This window comes from Rousettus aegyptiacus, unplaced genomic scaffold (genome assembly GCF_014176215.1).
Source record: "Rousettus aegyptiacus isolate mRouAeg1 unplaced genomic scaffold, mRouAeg1.p scaffold_m13_p_2, whole genome shotgun sequence".
NCBI classification, from domain to species: domain Eukaryota; kingdom Metazoa; phylum Chordata; class Mammalia; order Chiroptera; family Pteropodidae; genus Rousettus; species Rousettus aegyptiacus.
In genome coordinates, this window is record NW_023416295.1 from 39,219,544 (window position 1) to 39,244,335 (window position 24,792).

The 24,792-nt window shown below is 34.9% G+C and overlaps 1 protein-coding gene and 1 pseudogene across 1 annotated transcript; one reads left to right on the top strand and one right to left on the bottom strand.

The window, feature by feature from the left end:
- The first annotated feature begins 1,555 nt into the window (after positions 1-1,555).
- On the top strand, positions 1,556-1,674 carry LOC118614746 (annotated as a pseudogene).
- Positions 1,675-7,932: 6,258 nt separating this feature from the next.
- DUSP19 (dual specificity phosphatase 19) lies at positions 7,933-24,415 on the bottom strand. Its single transcript, XM_016149774.2, has 4 exons — positions 24,019-24,415; positions 18,825-18,871; positions 11,962-12,114; positions 7,933-8,310 (listed from the first exon to the last, which is right to left on the bottom strand). Exons 1-4 carry the CDS (start codon positions 24,242-24,244, stop codon positions 8,071-8,073), a joined length of 666 nt encoding a protein of 221 aa, XP_016005260.2. The 5' UTR covers positions 24,245-24,415; the 3' UTR covers positions 7,933-8,070.
- Between the last annotated feature and the right edge of the window lie 377 nt (positions 24,416-24,792).

The window sequence follows — 24,792 nt, forward strand, 5'->3', positions numbered from 1 at the left end:
GCAGGCCAAACTTAGCCCAAGGCTCTACCCCTGTGGGGCCACCTGTTAAGATTCAGCAAGCAATCCACAGATGCTATGCTTATAGTTGCCTCAAAAGGCCACACCAGAAACGGAGGCCAGCTGCCTCCAGTGTGAGTGTAGGTGCTGCTCAGCAAGGAGCACCTGACTTGCTAAGGCTATACCAGAATGTGGCTTGGCTGGAGCCACGAGTTGGGGGAGGTAGGACTTCAGGGAATTCCTCTTGACAGAGCGACCTCTGTTATCCAGTTTGATAACATCGATGACATCAAGACTATGGCGGCACTGGGACCGGGGAGGGCTCAACAAGGAACAATGGATACAGCCAGCACTTCTGTACAGAGCTAGTCTTGCCTCCACCCTCTGACAGTGTCTCCCTGTAAGTCCCTGGTGACCCCTGCACGTAGCCAAGTCAGCACTTGTGCTCTGAGCAGGTCCATCACCGCAAAAGTCCGCTCATGGACCCAGCCCCTTTAAGAGGCGCCTGCCGCTGCTCAGCTGCTCAGACCGGTAGCCCTGCATTCTCGCCCATCCTACCTTCTGCAATTGCAGGGTAATTTCTTGGACTTCCCCCTAGTTGTATGGCTTGCTTGTTCCACTAGATCCCAGGTGATTTTTCCTTGCTTGATGTTCCTCGTTTCCATCACAACTTTGATTTAGTCACCAGAGGAATGAACAGAACCTCTATCATCTATGCCATTTTTTTTCTCCTTTCTAGAATTCTTCCAATTAATTTTTTTTTCTTTTAAGAAAGTCATTTTCCCTTCTTCACTTGCATTTCCAACTTCTACCCTTTCAACTGTCTCTTCCCTCTTCAAAGTATAAAGGTGTCCAGTTTGTTCTATCAAAAACCTTCACCAGAACTTACTTTTTGTTCTCTTTTCAAGATCTCAAAAGAAGGGTCTACAGACTTTAGTGTTCTATTTCTATAACTTCACTATCTTGCTTTTTAATTCATTACACACTGGCTCCTGTGTAAATCCTTTTCTGAAACTACTGACTCCAATGATTTTTCTCCTAAGTTCCATAGTAGGCCTGTATCCTTGACATCAACAGATTTAATAATCATTTCCTATATATGTATTCCTTATTTTTGGTGATGCTATACTTCCTATTTCTCCTCATAACTTTCTACTCTTTCCCTAGCTTTTCCATACCTATGCCATGTCATTCTAACCTGGACATAGTATTGTTAGTGAAGTCTTTGTCTTCTCTCCATCAATTCTTTATGGTTTCCCTTGAAGTCCTCATCAATTGTCACATCTGTGCAAATAATTTCCATTGTATGCCCCTCCCATCTCTTTAATCCAAATTATACTTTTCCAAATGCTTTCTGAACAACCAACCAGTATATCAAACCTTAAAAAAAAAAACTCATCTTACCCCCTAAAACCTGCCCCATTCCAGTTGTCCCTATCCTGTTAGTCTCTCAGAAACCAGAAATTAAAACCACAGTATGTTAGAGCAAAATTTGAAGTCAAACAGACCTGAACTTAGAGCCTAAATTTTCCACTTAAATCTGAATTACAAGGAATGAGTCTACAGCCATGCCCCACTGAACGTGCCAGATCTCGTCTGATCATGGAAGCTAAGCAGGGTTGGGCCTGGTTAGTACTTGGATGAGAGACCACCTAGGAATACCAGGTGCTGTAGGCATTAAAAGAAGAAGGAGGAGGAGGAAGAGGGGAAGAAGAAAAAGAAGAAAATACAAGGAATGATATTATACCTTTGTAGATTTTACTTTGTGTAAAGTAGAAACAATACCTACTTTGAAAAACATTTATGCTTAGTCCACTTTGCTTTTTCTGGCCTCCTCTTCCCTGTTATCAAACATTCAGATACCAAGTCCTAGTCTCTCTATATACTTAATTCCTAGACAGTTGTAGTCCACTCTTAACATCTCCTTGTGCTCAGTCTCTCTCACCAAATCCCAAACACCACTAGCCAATACTCCCTTCTCTGTACACACATTACCCAGCTGTCCAAAAAGCCTCACAGACTTCCTGTTCCCTACAGCAGCCTCCTTTTCTTCAGCTCCACAAATTCACATGTGCAGCACATGCCAACCAATAAGCCCCTCATTACAATACATATGTTTTCACTTGGGCAGCAAGGGAAGGGGAAAATCAGAATCTCTCAGGGTGGAAGGTGCTGCAGACTGATTATTGCTGTCCCACAGAATTCATATGTTGAAATATGATGGTATTTGGAGATGGAAACTTTGGGGTGGGTAAGTCGTGAGAGTAAAACCCTCATGAATGAGATTAGTGCCCCAGAGAGTTCCTCCACCCGCTTCCTCAGTCTTGTGACGGTATAGCAGCAAGACTGCTATCTAAGAATCAGGAAGCAGGCTCTCACCAGACACTAAATCTGATAGTATCTTGATCTTGGATTTCCCAGCCTCTAGAAAACTCTGAGAAATAAATTTCTATTTATAAGTCACCCACTCTATAATATTCTGCTACAACATGCAAATGGACTGAGACATAAGGGTAGGAGGATGTCTTCTAGAGATTTCCACAGGCACCCCTAAAGGGAATACACATTGTCACCTACCTTCACCTAGGGTGGTTGAAAACCCTGGCTTCAAAAATAAAGCCTCTTCATTCTCTCACCCTAACCTTTTGCTCCAATCAATTCTCCCATTATGGCCTTTTGCAAACTTTCGGTTTCTTGTGACAGATCTTCACATTGTACTCCTTGCTCACAGCAATCTGCTTGGCTAGCATTCCTTTGCTTTCCACCCCAATTTATAATGTCATGTCCTTCCTCCAGGTAGCAGCTCTTCCACCATGAAACTTGCCCTAGCCCTGCCAGCCCTCAGTCATCTTTCCATTTCGAGTGTATAATTTCTGCAATTCATTTGCTTAAGATATTCATTTTGTAAGTTTTCTTTTATACCCCACTAGATAGATTTTCTTGAGGATAGAGACCACTTTCAGTAAATATATGGTGAAAAAATAAATGAATTAATGACAAGCTCTAAATAAATAAACATTGAATAAAGGGTAATTATCAGACATAAATTATTTGATGTAATTTTGCATGTCTTCAGATTTTTTTAAATTATAATTTTGTACAGTAATTCTATTAGAAGTTTTTATGTATTATAAAATGTACACCCATTTGTAGTTCTAATTATTCTTTGTAAAATGAAATTTTCATAATTTGGATTATTTTGAATTAGAAATATTTGTATGGCACAATTTTACTTCTTTATATTTCTTGTTAAACTATAATTTTTAGAAATATTGTGTGTTCACCATGCTCTTCTGTACATGAGTATTATTATCTTAATTACAATACTTGCTTTCCTATTCTGAACATATTAAATAAAATGTCACACAAAGTGGAACACCTGTTTCCCATTCCTTTTCTGACATAAGATTTCTTCAAAGTGCTATTATTATAGGTCATTGATTTTCAAATATAGATGGGGGAACACTTTCTTTAAACAAAGTATTGTGCAGTACTTAATACATACCACAGAACTGCTCTTGTTGGGAAAAAAAAAAAAAACAGGAAGAATGCAAGCCCCAGTAACTCAGGGTTCTTGCCCCTGAAACTGTCTACTATAGCATTCCCGAAAGACCACTTTATAACTTTCTAATTTTATATATATATATATATATAGATAGATAGATAAAATTTTTTAATTTTCTTCTTAAAACAAATTTTTACAAAGTCATGTGAAACCTCAAAAATTTTTTTCAAACTACTTGTGTATACTACCATGTATACTGAATACTCATCAACCTATTTATGTCTGTTAAGATGCAATATTTGTATATAAAAGTAAATCCAACTTGTTTAAAATCCCACTCTCAGTCTACTTTAAAAATAAAAAGGATTGTTTTTTAAATGAAGTGAAGAAAAAAGATACCCACCTTTAGTAAGACTTCAGGAAAAGAATAGAAAGAGAGCAAGGAAAGGAATATCTTATCACTCATGTCCTCAACATCTCAGCCTCTGGCAGCTGGTATAGCATGGATCGTCAGTCGCTTAGACTGTGATGTCACATAGAGCACACAGAGGAACCATGACTTCATAGCCGAGGGACAAGTGAAACTCTAAAAGAGTTTCGTGGTGTTTAAGATGTAGGAATGGTGTCCAGAAAAAATACTAATCCATTAGTTATTTGCATTATCTGACCTCTATAAATAATTATGAACGAAGCTATGTCTTCATATAAATTAAATATTACATTTGTAAATTTATGAGTTTTTTTCTAATTATTTCATTATAGCAAACAACTGGCAGAAAGGGGGCAGCCAGACATCAAAGGAAACATCAGTTTAGCTGATGCTCCTTACATTTTAACCAATTAAATGGTTCTTAGTATCTGTTGGAAGTGAAAAAGTAATACCAAAACTTATATATAACTTTTGGAGACACGCATCAGTTTTTTTCCTTCCTTCTTCCTTCCCTTCCAACACAATTTTGAATGCCATTATGGGGTACATAATAGATAAAAAACATAGTAAGATATTTAAACATCTTATAGATCGTATAAACACTATAGTAAAAATCTCTGCCCTCATGGAGAGCTCAAGTTTTGGTGGCAAAAACAAAAAAAAATAAGTAAGATATGTAGAATTTTGATGATAACTAGGACTATACCATAAATAAAACATGAAAGGAGAAAAACATGTTAGGAATAGGAGCAATGTTAAATAAGGTGGTCAGGGAGGCTCTATCAAGATGGCAATTTGAGCAAAGATCTAATGTTACTGGGGGAAAGTGTTCCAAGTAGAGGGAACAGCAAGTAATGAAATGGGGCCCTGATTATGCATTTTCAAGGAATAGAAAGCCCAGAGGCCTGTTTGGTTGAAACAAAGAAAACTAGAGGGAAAGCAATCAGCAATGAGCAAGGTCGGAGAAGTAACAACGTGTGTGGGAGCCAGGTGCCAGATAATGTTGGAATAATCTCTGCTGTCATGGTTAGAATACTCAGTAGTTTAATCTGAGAGTAATTCAGCATATTCTCTCCATTTAAAATACTTGGATGTTCCATTGAATTTTCATTGACAATTTATTCACAGTAATGCCAATTATAAGCTCTTACTTTAGCTTTTTCATTGCTTGAAGTGGCTGGCGCAAACAAATCTCCATAGACCTTAAACTAATTTATATTGCAAAATGTACCATTTTGTGTCCTGTCAAAAAATCTGTTAGCCCAGGATTTAACAGCAAATAAATGTCAAATCTTTATAACAACCTCAAAGAAGTAAAGATATTAACAGGAGAAATAGTAAATTTATCATTTTATTAAAGTATATCAATACTTAGAAACTATAAATGGTACATTATAAACAGGGTACATACAAAACAAGTCAAACTTCACCTGAAATAGAAAGGTTATGTTATTTTTAAAGTATATCAATGAAAACAAACCATATATTTGTTAACTGTAAATTCTATTGTACAAGAATATAAAACTTTTTCATCTTCTGAGTTTAAATTCTTAAATAACTACAGAGTGACTAAATATGTTCAGGATCCTTTGGGCAGAAAAATCAACTATTTAGAGTCACTTGGAAAAATAAATAATTCATTGTGCTATATATGTTATTTTTAAATGTTTTGTAGCTTTGCTTAACTCACTGGGTAAGGTTATAAGGTCTGATTTATACTTGCTACATTCAAGGACCTTTAAGAAATTATCTTTAAGAGGGACTTGCTACATACATTTGACCGATCTTAGTTACTAAGATCATGTAACAAGTTCAGGGTTTCCCCATCACCACAGAAATTATCAATCAGAATCCAAGTATAATCCCTAGGTTACGTAATACATATTCATACTATTTCAATGTGCTATATTCATACATGTCAATCAAGGTTCAATGGGGAAGAAAGGATGCAAAAGTAAAATTGCAGCAACAATGTCATATACTGTACTCCATTTCCTCTGATTCTGTGTCTTGAGTTAATGGTATAAATTTTATCCTAAAGAATCTAAAAAAAGATTTCTTTAGTTTTTCCAAAAATTTAAATATTTCTTGGTTTTCAGTTAAAATTATATGTCATTATACACCTATCCTAAAGCATAAAGTTGGCAGAAAATCTATTTTAAAAGAGGAAAAACTCTTCAAAATATTTCCCTCTCCCTGAAAACATACCTATATTTGGTATATATTTTTTCATTTATAATATGTGACATAAAGAATTATAATGGTGAAATTCCTTTTTATAAATAGGTATGGCAGGGTGACATATCTATAGGAAAACAATAAACATATTATAAATATAACCCATCATTTCCTTACATAATACCCCTAATTTAAAAGACTGAATTGCATTCATTGATCTATTTTAGATACAGCAAACTACTATGTTCAATGTTCACAGCACTTCTGTAAATAATTCAGAAGATAGGAGCTTACACCATAACCAGATCATTACAGGCAACAACTAAGCATACAAGCTACAGACATAAGTAATACATTATCCATCGTGAAAAAGTTCTGTTCAGTGCTTCATGTCACATTTAATGGCTTAAAACAGCACCAAGCAAAAAAAAAAAAAAAAATGTATTTAAATAAATGTTGTCATGTGAATGGAAAAGGTTCACTCTGCAAACCCTCAGCAATATTGACTACAGAGACAACATTATACAGTCTCATAAAGAAGATTCTGTCTGCCTTGGTTGGCCTCGAATAGCTCACTGTAGGTTGATTACATTTATGCTGCTTCTCAACAGAAGCAATGTTCATAGCTTTGCATGTGATGGCGTTTTGTCCGTCTATAAGCAATCTCGAAACATACTTTGCATTTATCACTTTTACTTTTTGCTCCTGACAGTGTAAGAAAGCCTGCTTTATCAAATGCATGGACGTGCTCAATTTAAACTTTCCCACTTATGTACAGGAATATGCTTGCTCTCTATAATACATATTTCAGAAGAGCCCGGGACCTTCCTAATACAATCTAAATGGTAATGATATTTTCTAAGTCATGAAAGGCTACTTGAAAGCTATTAAATCCTATCTTAATTATTATAGGTAATTTTAAGTACATTTTATTTTGAAAAAATAATATCTTTAAGCAAATTTATGATGTCAGTTTCATCCTTGCCACTATGGAGACTGAATTTTTTATAGAAAGAAACTATTCAAAGCCTCTGGCCAGAGATAAAATTGTAAATGATTTTATACTTTCTAAGATTGTCTTTAATTTTTTTTTTTACAAAACCATAACCCTTCTTTCCTTAAAAAATATGTTCTCTAGTAGAATATTGAAAAAGAAAACAGATCATTGAACAAATTACATCTGAAAAATGATCTATAAAACATTTTCTCACAGATCCAAGGAGATCAAAAAATGACATGGGACCCAAAAACAGAATGCTAGGGACCCAAGATAAAAAGTACACAGTGTAGGAGACTAGATCACCTAATTAAAGAACCATAAGCTCATAATTATATAAGAAAGAAAATCTATATAAAAACTTAAAAATAAATGCAAGGGATAGAATCAGATTTTTAAAATATGAAAATGAAAAGTGGGTACATTTTCATAAAAGGACAATAAAAATTTTGTGACCATGGTAACCACTATATAAATATAGTGTAAATCTTCATACTTTGTTTATCTCTTTGGAAGGTTTAATCTTAAATTATTTACAGAGAAATTTATCTCCCTCTTAAACAGTAAGTCAAGTAGAATTTCATGTTTTTTCCTTCATGGAAACATTTGTGGAACAGAAAAATACTAAATCTTAATCAACCGATTTAATCTTTCCACGTTCTAACAGAGATTTCAAATTTAAACCTTTTCCTTCTACATAAATCAATTATTGGTAATACATTGTTATTCTCCCTTAGCAAATCAAAGAAGTGTTTAATCATACATTATCATACCAAAGAAAACATAAAATTATTTTTTAAATTATTTATACACTAACACGGGACAATCAATTGACTTCCATTTCCACTTGAAAAAAGGCAAGAGAAAGGAAGTTTTTATTCATCTAATCTCCACAAAAAGGGGAAAGGTAGCTATAGAAGCCAAGTCAGAAATTACAGTTGTTCATTATCTCAAGAATGTAACTCATGAACTGTTGTCCCCTTCTAATTCCTGTATTTTGTCACACTTAATGTTTTCTTTGTCCCCTTGATATATACAAAGCTGCTCAATGAAACCAGCATTTGGACATATGGAAGGCCTCGCATTTTTCACCCAAGAGAATGCACTGGTAAATGAGATTTCTTCAGAATTCATCAGGAAGCCTATCACAATTGCAGCTGCCCTGGAAACTCCTGCATTACAATGAACAAGAACCACTCCACCCTGCAATAAAATCAAACAAAACTTCATTATTCATTTGAGAAAGATTATTAAATCGATCATACATTCTTATGCTATTTAACGTTATAAAATAAAAATATTCTTTCTATCAATTTACTTAATTCGATTTATTCAATTATCAAAATACAATTTGTTGTAAGGAAAGAATGAAAAAAACAATCAATAAATTAACCAATACCTCCTCTTCCCAACCCCCAGGACTGAAATGCTTCGATGATGTATTTATAATTCTACAACAGTATCATTCTTAAATTGAAGTAATCTAGTTAAGTATATATAAAAGCGTAGTAACTCAGCCACATGACTATAAAAAAAAGAAAAATTACAGAAAATATGTGGAAACATGAAAAAACCATAATCATAACTAAACAGAAAGCCTGAGACATTCTAAGTACACACAGTGTTCCCATGAAGAAACTAGTGTCACTACCTTGTAAATCTACATGTAGAATGATTAGCAAGGAAAGAATTTTCTCCCCTTAGAAGTAATTTGTTCTGGAGGGAAGTAACTTAAAAAACAGTTAAACTTATAAGGTAGTAAAATGATGACACAAATAGCTCACGACAATGTGAAGTGGAAAAGGTAATTAGACACTAGCATGAGGTCAATAAATGAAAAAACGTTTCAGGTAACTTGCAAATGATACTTTACAAGTGAAAAGGTACACAGTGCAAGACCAATGCTGAGGGGGTAATATTGCATTAATAATGAATGTGATAGATCTGATGGAACACCATTGATACAGGTTGGCTTATTTCAGGCTTTTAAAAAGTTAATGATCTAAATGAAATGTAGTGAACTGTGAGCACACCCTACAGAACTAGACATTTTAGTTGCTTCATTTCCTGATTCTTCTTTTGGTATAGTACAAAAGAAAGATGGGAACATGCGAAAGGAAAAAAAGACAAAACTTATAACTAAAAACTTACAACAATAGAAAGATGGTAACAAGGGAAGGGGAAAAAAACAAAACTTATAACTAAAAAAACCAAAATTTATAACTCTCTACCCAAAGCATACATTAACAGCATTATGTTTATGGCTCATTGGATTATTTTACTTTTGCAAGGCAGTTTTCTCAGATTCATAAATATGCTGCAAAATTCCTCTCCTAGATCTGCTGTAACAAATTTGCAAATGCATCTCATTTCAAGAAAGTCAAATGATTAACAATAAAATCAGTAATATTTTGAAAATCCTTATATAAAAAGACAATTTCAATTGCTTTCTTACATATAATATATATTTTATACATGTTTCTGAGTAATTTTCAGATATTAATCTTCTGTTTAAGAAAAGTAAAACAGAAATATTCACTACACATATATGAAACTTTTCTTATTTTGTACTATAGTTCATTTTTATGAGACTGAATACATTTTAAAATCATATTATAGTAACTGATGAAAATTATTAATGAACTTCTTTTAACTCAAAACAAATTCGATATTTCAAAGAAACTTAGAATCATAAGCTTAATAAGATACCCTTGTGTCATTTTACATATTTTCTGACTACATACTAGACACCTGTATTTTATGAACCATACCTATGCCTCTGAAAAAGAAACTAGCTTTATTTTCAGTCTTACACACTGTGCAAACAGATTTAGCTAAGGTTTAATAATGTTGGTATTTTCTTCTCTCATATTTTTTATGTGACAGCTAGCTCTGTTAGTTTCCATAGACTTTGAATTTACCTATTTACCTGTTATTATTCCTTCGGTATCCTGCTGTCCTTTAAAGTATTTCCAGAAAATTTATTGGCTTTATATCCCCTTTCCAGAACTCAAAATAGTGAAAATTAAATAATTTATAAAGCAATTTTTTTCTTTTGTACTTGTTGTTATCCTATGCCTGGAAGGCCTTTGTTCCTTGTCTTGCTCCAGCTAACTCTGGCTTCTGCTCTAAGAAGGCTATCTCTTGCTACGTGAGATGAGGGCAGGGAACTATCTTAGCCATCTTTGTATGCCTCAAACTTAGTGCAATTTTTGGCACACAGTAGATATTCCATATGTGTTTGCTAATCAAATAAATTAGGTTTGTTCTTCATTTCTAAGAAAGCATTCTCTTATAAATTCAAATCACAATTTTGCTATGGGCAGGTAATAATTAGGTTACAGTATTTCCATTTTATCAAGCTTTCTTCATTCTTGTGTTGTTATTAATAGCTTGTCAACTAGATTGCAAGCTTCTTGAAGGCAGCAATATGAGTCCTCATATCTTTTCAGAATAAGTAATTAATATTTGTTGACAGATTAACTGAGCCAAGTTCAGGCCTTTTGTAAATAAGTCTTCTGTTTTACAAAAAAATATATTTAAGTGCTACCAGTGGTAATGTCTAAATGGCGAAAATAGGGTGATCTTCATTTTTATTTACCTGTATTTTCCAATTTTTCTATAACCATAAAGATTACTTATATCATATTTTAAAAATCACGTAAAACAAATAATACAGTAAACATGGAATATCAAATACACATTTTCGTACTAGCAAACAAAACTTTTCACACACAAAAAGGGGCCTAAAGGCATATTCTACATATCCTTAAAGTAAAACACTATCATTTTACTTTTATTATGAATTACTGGTATCCTGGAATGTTACAATGTAGAGCCTATCAAATTTTTAACAGGAGAACAAAGTGGCCAATATTAGGCTTTGAATTAGAAAACCTCTTTCTTTTCTTTCATCCAAATATCTGTTATTAAATAAAGTTGAATGGTAGGGTTGAACAGTTTTATATTTTCCAGGTAATCTAGAGAAGGCACTTAGAACAGTGCTGGGCACATATGACACTTAATGAATTACTAAGTGAAAGAACCGCCTAAGGGAGAGGGAGAGAGAAAGAGGAGAAAAGATAGGAGATCATTAGACATAATTCAATTAAGCTGGATTCTAATGTTAATTGTCACTAATTGTCAGGTGCTCCAAGAGAGTTAACTCTCTTGCGAAAATTACATACTGACTAAAAATGATATCATTTCAAGGTATTATCATTGGTAACAGCCAACCTAGAAATCCTGCCTGTCAGAGTGTTGACCCGAATCCAGTACCAAGATCAAAGTATTATACTGTCTGTTGGTCTTCTAAAGTCGAAGAACCAATAGACAGCTTTGGATCTGCATTTTCATACTACCTCGGTAAAGCAATATACATTTAGTCCTTACAGCGCCCTAAAAAATCTATTACTAAAAATGCACAGATCACTATCCCCACCTCAGCCATAAAAATGAATGCATATTAATCCTCATAAATAGTAAAAGGACTAGAATAGCATTCATCCCATGGTCCACCTGATCTTTATGCAACTGGTCAAATGTCAGGTAATTATAAACTGTCAAAGGAAATCAAGTACACATATACAAAAAAAAACTCAGTTAAGTGAAGAATTTTATCTCCTAACATTTTTCAAGAAGATATTAGAAGATGAGAAATTAATCTTAAATATCTCACTGAAAAAATGCTATTAGAGAACTAAATAGTTGTAGTAGGAATTAATGAAATATTATTGATGGGCAATTTCATAATAGTTTTCTTAATATTCATTACAAAAAGAACAAAGATTGATTAATAAAGCCATATTTTAAAATTTCGGCTTTTGAAGAATGTTGGATCAAAATAAAACTTACCTTCATTTTTGCTTGTTCAATAAATTCAAAACATTCTGGAAAATAAGACAGGATATTGGTTTCGGGCAGATCCAATATAGAAATGTTCTTATATACGAAGTCACTGAGAAAAGCATTTTCAACCCCATATGCAACATTGAGAATATGAGTCACCTTAAAGAAAGAGAAAAAGATAATTTTTAAAAATTCTCGTGAATTAGGTTATTTAAAAAGAGACTGGATGTTGAGATATGTAACAAGAATAAACAAGTTAAGCATGACTCGCTTGAATAGTACTTCCTCTAGGAAGCTTCTCTGACTGCCTCATCCCTCAACAGAAGTGTTTTATCCTCCCATAGCAACCTCTACTTCCCCTATCACAGCTGTTACCACTTAGACATTGTCCTTCACTGAACTAGAAACTCCATGAAGGTAGGGACCATGTTTAACATACTCACTATTATAAGTAACATTGTCAATAAGCAGTGACCTTAGCACAGTAAGTACTTAAAATATTTGTTGAAAAAAAATCACTAAATGTCCACATAAAAAACTTAAGAGGAGTGTATCAGCAGCACAAATTTCCCTTTAAATAATTATTTCCCAATTTTCCTTCATATTGTTTGTAAGTACCATGACTCTCAAGCGTGGCTTCACATTAGGATCACTTGGTGAGCTTTTTAAAAAATGTCAATGTCACAAGGCCTCAAATCCAGAGGTTCTGACAAATTAGTCTAGTTGAAAAGCACGAGAGCCATGAAAGATTTTCTTTCAAATGGTACACATAAGCAACCTCCTATTCCATGTACACATTTGAGCCCCTTTCCTAGAGTCCACCAAGCATAATGGAAGGAGGCATGGAAAGTGAAAGCCATTAAGAGAATCCAAAGGCTAAATGCATGAGAAAAATGAGTCACTGTTTCTTGTCATGACATGCTTCTCATTGTATTTATTCTTAGTGTGTGTCTTCAATTTTGCCTGACCTCAAAATTCTTATGTAGTTCACACATATGTTAGAGTGCTTGTCCAGTCCTGCCTCTCTAGCCCCACTACCCTCGCAAGTATGTCTCTGGCAGCACCCCTCTTCACCCCCAACCACTCCCCAAGCACAGCCGACTGGATTCGGGTGGACACCTGACTTAAGCTAGGCTAATCATATTATCTTCAGAAATTTAAAAAATAGGCATAAAAGACAGCTAGAATGATCCACAAACCTGAGAGCTTTAAGACAGTCATTTTCTATTAAGTGCTCAGAGAAGCTGAAAAATTCCTGCTTCCAATTGAGATGAATAGAGTAGAAGTGCCACGAGGGGCTACGACGCCAGTGGGAGAGAGGGGCTATTTTCAATGGCCTTCTATGGCCACTCTCTACCCTCGGTGCCAGAGATCCCTCTAAACCATCATACATTCTTTTTCCTTACTCAGGTTTCTGGGGTTCCCAACCAAAAGAATATTAAGACACTCAGAGCTAGACCTCATGAAGAGAGAGCCATAGGCCATTGACTAACCTAACTGCCCTGAGGAAGAAAGGCAACAGAAAAAAAAAAAAAAACCCTCAAATGTCTATTCCAGACTCTTAAACAAGAGATGGGAGGGAGAAGCTAGAAAGAAGGAAGGACATTTTCAGAAAATAAAATCTGAAATGCCCTTTTGCTTTCCCCAGTGAAATCTATGTCACTCCCAGTATACTTCTGGAAGGATGGTATGATTCTACCCTTAATTACATAATATAGTCCTATGTTTTATAATGTTGATGTGTTTACTTTGTCTTTACAACTATATTCTACATTCCCAAAAGATGAAGAATAAAGTCTGACCACCTCCATGTCCAGAATTTATATATATATATATATATACATATATATATGTCATTATGTATATTAAATATGTATTACCTATATATCTTCCCTATACATCACAGGATAATGAAGAAGACTCAATGAGAATCTTGGGAAAACCTGTTGAAAGGTAAAAGTGCATTACAAATATTGTGGACTATTAAACTACCCAATGTGTAGGTAGTTTTACTGTTTGGAAATGCAATTTATGACTCTGAATGGTCTTGATCAAAAAGAATGGTACTACTGAGTCACAGGTGGTGGTAGTGACAAGAACCCAGCCTAAAGCCCTTTTAGTAATTAAGCATACTTGCCAAATGCAGTCGCAGAGGCCCTAACAATGGTTGCCCTTGGGATGCCCTTTACAATAGACAGTAAGAACAGTCCCTTAATTGAGTACTTAGTATGTGCTAGGCATAGAGTTTACCTTAGTCCTCATATTTATGCATTATAATTTCCAGTTTTAATAAAATTTTATTTTTTGCACAGTTCAAAATATTATCAAAAGAAATATTAAGAAATCTTGCTCTCACCCTGTCTGTATCCACCTCATTATCTCCCACCCTAATGATAACCACCTTTATTGGTTTCTTGTGTATTCTTTTAGAGTATGTTTATGCAAATATTTTATTTACTCCCTTTCTTACACAAAAGCAACACCTTAGAGTTTTTCCTCTATTAAATACATCCTGGAAATCTTTTCATATCAGTAGTTAGAGATTTTTTTTGTGTTCTTTCATAGCGATATTGTAGTATTTTATGATATGAGTGTACTATTGTTCATGTAACCATTCTCTATTGATGGACACATGGTTTGTTTTCAATGATTTGCTATCATAAACAATACTGCCATAAATAACTTGGAACATTTTATGTCACACCCAGTTTTCTGTCCTATACAGTGCTTTATTCAGCACACACCAGGCACTCAAGTACCTTATTAATAAAGCAACCATTATTACCATATTTAAATGCTAAAATAAAATTCCTATAGAAATTTCTGAAATTATCCTCAAGAGAACTTTTAGTTACAGCACTTTATTTGAATGCTAGGATATTCCTTTGAAATGTACCATGTATTTAAATCAACGATTTTGTTTTGTAGCATCCTTAAATTTTTCTAGACATCCTCTATTTAGGTTTATCTTTTCAATAGGTCATAAATACAGAGAAAGAAGGATCTTTTAAATAGTCTCTTGTCATATCATCAGGACAAAATGGGATTTGAACTAGTATTTGAAGAGGAGATAAATAATATCACTTGCCAATGAACAAATTTATCAGCTATTTTTCATTTTTACCAAGAAATATTAATTAGTGTAAGACTTTGAATCTTGTTCTGCTTGTGTTCAGATACTGATCTAAGAGGGTTCCTGTTAAGAACTATAGTAATTCTCATATCCTTATGCAATTCCAGACCATTATCTCTTATTATCAGGTAGAAATTATTGTAACAAAAAAGGAGAGTCCAGTTTAAACATGACAAATAAACATATCAAATTAGTTAATGAATTGGAGAAATTAGTTACAAGTATATATCACATAATTTTTAACTTCAGTTTAATCAAATTTTTTTTCTCAGGGCTGTGGGAAATAAAAGTAAGTAGGACAAGGTCACTAGCTATCTTCTATAAGTTTGCTGAATAATAGAGGAAAGGAAAACACATCCACTGAGGGTAATGACACAAAGTACAGGTATAAAGAGCTACAGGAGAGCAAAGTTATGAGACCAGAAGGGAGGAATAGATTACTGAACTTGTCCTCTCCCCTCCCCCACAGGCCTTCATATTTGCCATTCTCCCAGCCTGAAGTTTTTTCACCCTGATCCAACATGGCTGACTGTCATACAGTCTCGGTTGAAATGAAATACCCTTAGAAAGGCCTACTCTAACTCATGTTGCTGTCCCCCAACTCCTCCCATTGCCTTGTTTCAGCTCTTTCAAAGAATGTATTCCCATCTCGAAGTATCATATTTTAAGAGCAAGGACCTTATTCCTTGTTCATTTCTATATCTCCTGAACCTAGAAAGGGGCCTAGCACTCATTTACCTCATGGGTGAGATGCAGGGTTAAATTATTTTGGCGACTCCCTGCCTCTTCCAAATCACTTCTTTTCTACTCTCTAGAAAAAAATCCTTGCTCATTATTCCATCTGACTCTCAGATGGCTGTGCCCTACCCCAAGTCTTACCATTATCCTGGGGAACATCGATTTCCACTTGGGTTTAACAGTTTCCTGACAACCTCATTTCCAATGACTTCCATCATCATTCCATATCATTCACCCTCCTTTAAAGCCAATGCCCAACACTGCTCCAGGGCTGATACCATATATTCAGGCATCCCGCTCTTATTGGTCCAGCTCTTCCATTCAGCTCTCCCACTAGACTTCACAAGAACTGTCAACTCTTTCTATTTTCTTCTTATCAGCCCCCTCTTGCTTTTACTTTCTTTTCTATTCAGCTTATAGTCCATTGTTCATTTCTCTTGCACCTGTCTAGTAAACATTGACTCTATACCCAGATTTCTAAGCATTGCTGGAGAAAAGTCACACAATATTTCAGTTACTGTGACCATAAATTTATGAGAGCCAACTTCACTGGACCCTCAGCAATGCTAACCAACTATATTCCCCTAGTAGGTGCTCTCTCTCATTCCTCATAACAGCTTGTTCAAACTTCCCCCACTCCCCTCCCCCAAACTTTCAACCGTGCCATCTCTTCCTTACTCTAGCAGATCACTTCACTTACTACTTTAAAGTAAAAACAGAGGAGCCATCATAGAAACCCACACATCTTATCATCAGAATTAAAAACTTGCCTACACCTGAACTCACCTTTTCCTTCTGCTTTCTTACTGCAATGGATGATGTGCTCCCACATCCTTTATAATGCTCATTATGGCACCTCTGTTTAGGGTCAAAATGACTACTACTTTCTTGGCACATCTCTCTAGCCACAATTCTTGCTCTCCTGCATTTTCAGTTCCTTCCTCTACCATCAGCCTTAAAGCATGCTCAAAACTCTCATATCTCCCTCCTCTGGCTCATCCCATTTTCCTCTCCTTTTTTTTTTCTTTCTTTTTTTTCTTTTTCTGCCATCATTTCTTCCATTTCTCTTCTGAAATCTGAGCTGGCTTTGGCCAAGAATTCAAATGCAACTGTTCCCACAAACATCACTAACAAGTCCAATAGATGTAATTTAGTGCTAATTGTACTTAAACTTCTGGCAGCATCTGACATCATTGACTCTTCCTTAAAATGCTCTCCTTCTTTGGCTTCTAAAACACCACATTTTTGTTTTTGTTTTTTTAATACCTACAACACCTGGTATTCCTCGGTGGTCTCCCATCCACATACCAACCAGATCTTACTTTGCTAAGCTTCTGAGATCAGACAAGATCAGGCATGTTCAGGGTGACATTAAGACACCACATTTTTTTGACATTCCTACTACCTCTCTTAGATCCTCCTTTCTGGCTGTAAATTGTTTTTCCTTTGACCATTCTTCATGTTTTGGTGTTACTCAGGGTTCTGTTATAGGCCCTCTTCTCCACTCACTTTATACTTTCCCCAAGTGATTTGTCTACTCCAATGATTCCAATCACTACTTATAAGCTGAAGATTCCTAAATCTATATTTTTACTTCTCCTGAACTTTAGACCCTATATGTCCACACTGTCTATTGAATAACTTAAGCTAGATTACTCATAGTATCTGAAATTAAAAATGTTCAAAACTGAGCTCACTGTTTTTCCTCTAAAATCTATTCTTCCCTACTTTGTTCCCTATCTCATGAAATGACACCAACCGTATTAGTTACTCTAATCTGGATATCAGCTTTGACTCCTCCTTTTCCTCAATCTCTCCCTCCCTTCACCTTGTTCCATAGGTAATTTATCATTAAATTGTGAGGATTCTACTCTCTTAAAAAACCCTCAAATCCATCTACTTCTCTATCCCTACTGAATCCTAATCTAAACCACTATCATCTTCTTTTAGATTACTGCAAGTCTCATGACTAGTCTCCCATCTCTAGCTTGAGCAACCCTCCAACCTATTTTCCATACTGCCTCTGATGAACAATTTTGCTAAAATGCGTATTTGATCCCTGGGTAAAACCTTTCAATGCTTTCCACTGTCTTTTGGACCAAGTCCAAATAATTTACACTGGTTTACACAGATTGGCTGTGTCTCCTGATACACGTTTTTCTCCACTTTCTATTCCAGGGTTACTGAACTTCTTTTCTGTACCTGAAAGCATCAACCTTTCTCTTGTCTCTGGGTCTTTACATAAACCATTTCTTCTATCTGCTCTCTCCTCATTCCCCGTCAAAGCATAACTTCAATATCACTTCTTCCAGGAAGAATTCCCTGTCCTTCCTATCTCAAGCCCAACCCAACACAAATATGGATTAAGGGCATTATCTCCTAAGCATTCCAACAGCATCCTGCTCTTCCACATCAAAGCACAACAATGCACTGCACTGGAGCTACTTATTTGTCTTTCTCCCCTCTCTGACCTTCAGATCATAAGCATCATGTGAACAAGAACTTCTTGCATTCCTTACACCACAGCAATTCAATACCCCTAAAGCAGTGCTTGACAAAATAGTAGAGGGCTAAAATTTTTTGTGTGTGTGTAAATATTGAAATAAGTAACAAATTACATTAGTTGTATGGAGGAGGGTGGGAGGAAAATGGCATTGAGAGGCAGTGATATGTGAGTTGAGACTCAAGACCTGGGTGGGACTTAAACAAGAAGAAGGGAAAAACAAGAAGAAGGGAACTACATGAGCAGAGTCAAGAACGTGTGCCTCCAAATCAGGTTCCTGAGGTTACATGAAGGGAGATTAAAAGAATATAAACTGAAAACGTGGATTATAAATACACACATTTGAGTTAGGTGTAATAATGTTCACAACTTTATTAAAATGATAACCCCAAACATTATCAATTAAACTCTGAAATGGACCAATACAGTTTTTCCTAAATAAATGTAACAATTAAAATATTTCCTATACATGGTGTCAGACCTGAACATTTTTACCTTGTGCTTTTTCAGTGTATCCAGATCATGAGCAGCATCTTGTGACCCTATAAAAAATAAATCATATCACCTTGAATATAAAAATAATCATCTTTTTAATCCATTTTTTATAGTATTTCTGTTAGTTATTCATTTATTTTAAAAAATACACCTTGAGAGGACCTCAAACCAACATTCTGAAAGACAATTTGGAAATATTCATTACAAATATTCATCTTATATATACTCTTGGAATCTGAAATCCCATTTCTAGGAATTGGTCCTAAAAGTTCTGGATGTCACAAAGACCAGCCATCAAGATGTTCATCATAGTATTGTTTGTAATACCACAAAAATAAAACAAACAAAAAATAACCCAATAATAGGTTATTTTTTAATCTGTTAAAAACAAACACACAAAAAAAGCCCAATAATAGGGGTTAGGTTAAATAAAAGATGGTCCAATTATGTAGTGAAATATATACAGGTATGAGAAATGATAAATGTAGAATATTTATGGCATGAAAATATATTCCCAATATGTTAGGTGATAAAAGCAGGTTACAAAATACTATCATCCATTTTTGTAAAAACAAAAAATCTGTATGCTTAAAATGGACAGAAAGTATATAGAACGAAATGTTAACAGTGGAATTATAGATGATTTTTTTTCTTCTTTATGCTCACCAGTAATCTTTACAATAAATATCTATTTTTTTGTAATTTAAAAAATATTTTTAAAAAGACACAAACTGGCTTAGTCCCAGCTGCTTTGGGAACACCCAGTAGCTTAAAGCAAACACTGTTGGCCTATAGAATTCCACCTATATCCCATGTACCACTGGGGTTGTACTCTTTTTATAGTTTCTTCTTGTCAAAGTTGGCTTTCCAGATTTCTCATACCTGGAAATTTACTCTACTTTATAAGCAAGTTCATAGAAAAGAATAATTAGTTAAGGTGTATTATGCAATTGAAAAAAATAATGCGTTAATTATTTAAAGATTTCAAGTATTTTAGTTTCCTGAATTAAGTTCCATTTCGATAAACAATGTTTTCTTACCTTACCCTTCTTGGAAGTCTGCCACCTTTTATGACATGATTTTAGGTAGTTGAAAGGCCAGTAAGTATGCTGCTGGTTGGTCACTATACTCTTGGTAATACAAAGCTCACAGGCTCCTTACTGAGCCTACATTTGACTGTATTCTCCCTAAAAGTCAGTCTATCAATATATTAACATTTATTAAAGCTGGATGGTGGACAGATAAATCTGTTATATTATTATCTGATATTTTTCTACACATTTGAAGTACTTCATAATTTAGAAAATTTTTTCAGTTTTCTATCAGAAGTCCTAATCATCTTCAGAGGAAAAAATGGGATCAAATAAATTGAAATTTGGTGGTTTAATATGTATGTATTTTAAATAATAATTCTATTCTGCCTTATCCTTCAGATAAAAAAAAAAAAAACATGCATGAATGAAATTCTTTCCTTTATATATCCTAGGCTGTCATTATTATATTTATCAATGCCGGATACTTTGTTCAGTTCATTAAACACATACACACATACACACACACCCACTCAAAAGGAATAGGTCAATTATTTTTCAGAGTTGCCTGCCATATTTGGAAAGCGACTTCCAAATATGACTATATTGACATAAATTTATTATATTCTCTAAACTAAAAAATGCAGCTTGTATGCTCTGTCTTTTCGAACAATAAAACTATAAGAACGTTAATAGTGTAGGGCAGCAGTCCCCAGCCTTTCTGGCACTAGGGTGCAATGCTCCTATGAGAATCTAATGCCTGATGATCTGAGGCAGAGCTGAGGCGGTGATGCTGGTGCTGGGGAAAGGGTGCAAATACAGATGAAGCTCACCCACCGCTCACCTCCTGCTGTGCAGCCCAGTTCCTAGCAGGCCACAGACTGGTACCTGTCTGCAGCCCGGGTATTGAGGACCCCTGGTATAAGGGAACAATTTTAGTGAAAAACAAACGAACTTCAGGAAATCGGTTTGTGCGTTTCATCTAATAGTTGGTAGTACCCAGTTCAAGTTAATTCTCTCTAAATTCTAGACATAAACATCAGCTTTTCTCCAATTTTAAATGGTTGCTTTATGTTGCAGTCTTACGTTAAACTTTATTGGAAAAACATTTATTATTGAAAGAAATAAACACTATATCATACATTATGATATATTATTTAAAAATCTTTGTTTTGAAAAAATAGAATGTTATCCTTTTATAAACTATTTTAAGATTAAAAAACATATCAATTTTAAGACTTTGATGATTTTAACAGCGGCTACATGAATCTATACTTGTGTTAAAATTCACAGAACTAAATACCAAGTCAATTTTATTGTATTACAATTTTAAAAATATAAAAACATTGATGAATAGGAATACAACTAAACAAAGAGGTCCAATAATAACAATTAACAGTTATACTGTACATTAACACAAATCACTAATATTCATTATCTTGGCCAGGTTTTATTATGAAAATAAACACAGATGAGATAGCTGATTTAGAAAGAATATATATTACATGCTATAGTTGAGACTTCTAACAACGTTAATGTTTCGCAATCATAATACATGCATCATAAAAAACAAGATACATAAGACCTCTAGAATCCTGCTTCTATTTTTTAAGAGATCCTTTTTATTAAAATAGCAAGTATTTTATAAATTCTGATGTAGCATACCTTAATTTACAAATCAAAACCAAACCAAACCAAACCAAAACAAAACATTAGTACATTACAGAAAGGGAAATAAATGATCCTCCAAAGAGAAATCTTTTTATTTAAGAAAATTAGTAGGAACAAAGATTCATAAATGGATAGAAGTGTTATAAATTAATATGAGAACGAGGTAATATAATATTTGTGAAGAGCTATACAAATTTAATGTATTATCTGCCCCCCACAAATATCAGGCTTCCTAGATCTCGGACTCCTCTATAACCTTATAAAAGATCCCAAACTTTCACTTAGAATTGAAGATCTCAAAATGTCACTAATTGGGACTTCTTAACAGAATGGATATGACAAATAATGTGTGCATCTTTTAACTGCCCAGGAGAATTAGAATTTTCTACTTTTCCAAATCAAGTTAAAGAAAAGTCTTAGAAGTTTTTGTTGTAAAATATAATTTACAAAGCCTAGGACAAAAAATGCTCACTAAGACCTTTTATCAACCTGTTAGATAGTTAAAGGGCCTACGCAAGATTTCTGAAAGGCAGAAACTTGGTTAAATTTATAAGCTAACTGAAGAAGATTATATTTTAACAGTTCTCCATTGTCTTTATTCCCCACCAAAAACAAAAGTTCTTTGGCATGTAGTGCAGGGTTGGAGTTGTGTTGCTTTGAAGAGGTGAAGGAAGTTCTTCCAAGCAACCTAGAAACGCCCCCATTTCTAGAAAGAAACCTAGTCTGGTCAGAAACAACCCCTGCATCATTCATGTGGAAGAACAGTAGATGTAACCATTCATGAGTCCCTTGGGAATAAGGCACTTGTAATTAGGCAGAAAAAGGTCCATCTACCTTTCAGAAGAAAGGCGGTTGTGCCTTATGAAAATATCCTATTTCCTGGTCCAGAGAGGGGACCATATAAGGAATAGTTTCACAGGCCCCTTCCAGAACCCTCCCAGGATCCTGGCAAGGGTTCCAATGTCCATTTGAGAACACTACCTCAATCATCTTACTTTGGATAAGCTAGATAAATAATAATAATAATAATAATAATAATAATAATAACAATAATAATAGGCAGAGTTTAAAATTCTACAATAATTTTAAACCACTATTATTACAATGGAAGCCAAATAACTGAAAACTGTGCCTGGACATATTTTCTTTTCTAGAAATGTTGTGTAAGTCCTGGGTGAACCTTCCAGACTACCTACATGACCCACTTAAATTTTCATTGGGCCGCAGAAACTAGTTGAAGATATTTATTTGGTGAATTTAAAGGTAGCTCATGTAACAATTCATAGAATACACAATACAATAACAACTTATGTACACTGCTGTTGACTTCTTTCAAAAAACCTTTCACAACGACCTCAGAACAACCCTATGAGATAAGCAGACACTGTTACTTCAGCTTTACAGATGAGTTTTTGGAGGACCAGAGAGGATAAATGACTTGCACTAGCTCAAATGATAAGTTAGAGGCAGAGCAGGGCTGAAAACCTGGACTCCCTAAGGCAGTCTATTTATGAATGAACAGTAAGAGTCGATCAGACTTGATCTTGATGCCCAGCTGTTATTTACTAGGTATGTTACCTTGTGCAATTTACTTAACCAATTTTAAATCCAGTTCCTATCTGTAAAATGGAACTGATAATCCCTCCTTCCAGAGTTTTTAAAGGAGTGAGATGTGTGTGTACTTGACATAGTACCAAGGTATTTCTGACTTCCAATTCAGTGTTCTTTTTACTCAAGAATGACTTGGCTGCATATTGACAAATCATTAATCTTTCTAAGTCTTTATTCATAAATAAAAAGTAATTCAAACCTACTTGAAAACATTGTCGATGTTTTAAAAGAATATCATATTCTTGCTAAACTAACAAATTGTACTTTTATAACGGTTTTGTTTGCTATTTGTAGACTATGTTTTGTCTAGAAAATCAATATTCCATAATACAAAATATCATAAAACCATCAGACTCACAGCTATAAATTAAAAGTCCAGCTTTTCCTTAACATTCTATAAATACCCACCATAAACAAATGTGGCCACAAGAGGCATGCATTTCATATGGTTTGTAAGAGCAGAGCGGGCAAACAAGCACTTGACTATTTCAAGTATTAACCTTTCTATAACTAACACTTGTCACTTGCAGTTTTGACTAATAAAAACATTCTTTTTTATTAGATGATTTAAAAAAACAGCTATATCCTTTTATAAGCCAAGAATACACAACATCAATGTGTTATACTCCAGAGAAGTCAGAAAAACAGGACGAAGTCTTTTCTAAAATGCAAATACCAGGTGCCACGTGCTACCAGAACCTGTGCTTCTTACATCGTGGGGACAGGAACATCTCTGGCTAGCTAATGAAGTTCCATATCCAAAAAAGGAAACATTTCAATTTTTTGGCAGGATAGCTGATAGTAAAAACTATTACCTATTAAGGGAAATAATGAGAAAGTATTATGATTAAAAGGACTCAATGACAAATCGATATACTTACCCAGGAGCAACCATGGCTTAATAACGCCAACTTGCAGGTCCAAGCTAAGATCCTGCACATAACCACAACCACCCCCACTGCTCGGCTCTGCTTCTTCCACGACATGAATTCTGGCATCTTTCCATGTCTCTATAATTTTCTTTCCGGTTAGCGTTGTCACCCTGGTGCATTGCTTCCTGAGATTATTCCGGGAGAATGCTTTAATTTCCTGGTTAAGGGAGTGCATTACATGAGCAGTGACTAGGAACAAAGACAAGCAGATCCAGCCAGCATAGAAAAGGGCTAAACTGCTTGTCCCTTACTGCTCAGGTATGAAATGCAGCCTCAGGGGTGCACCGCCCTCCAGGTGACAGTAGCGGCAAAACCCCGGAGGCACCTCTTCAGGTCTTTTTTTTCCCAGCTCCGCAAAGTAAGACAGAGTTTGATTGGCCATTGAGAAACGGGCGCCGATTGGATGCCGTTTCTTTTTCCGGTCTTCGGAAAACCTGCCTTTTCCTTACAGGTTTAAGTAGTCCACATTAATTTTTCTACTGTCGCTGTTTGAATCTCTCGTTAATGTTCACGCAGAATGGTGAACTCTAAGACTTAACTGGAAAGAGAGCTAATAATTCGTCGCTCTTTAAAAGCAGTGATTTTCTGTGTTCGATTGATGTCACTTGCAGTGACCGTGAACCATATCTGCTGACCTGGGATATGGCTCTGCTTTAGTAAGACAGCAAACCTTCCGACTTCACAGAGCCTTTCCTTCCCGCCTGCTTTTAAACTAATCCGTTC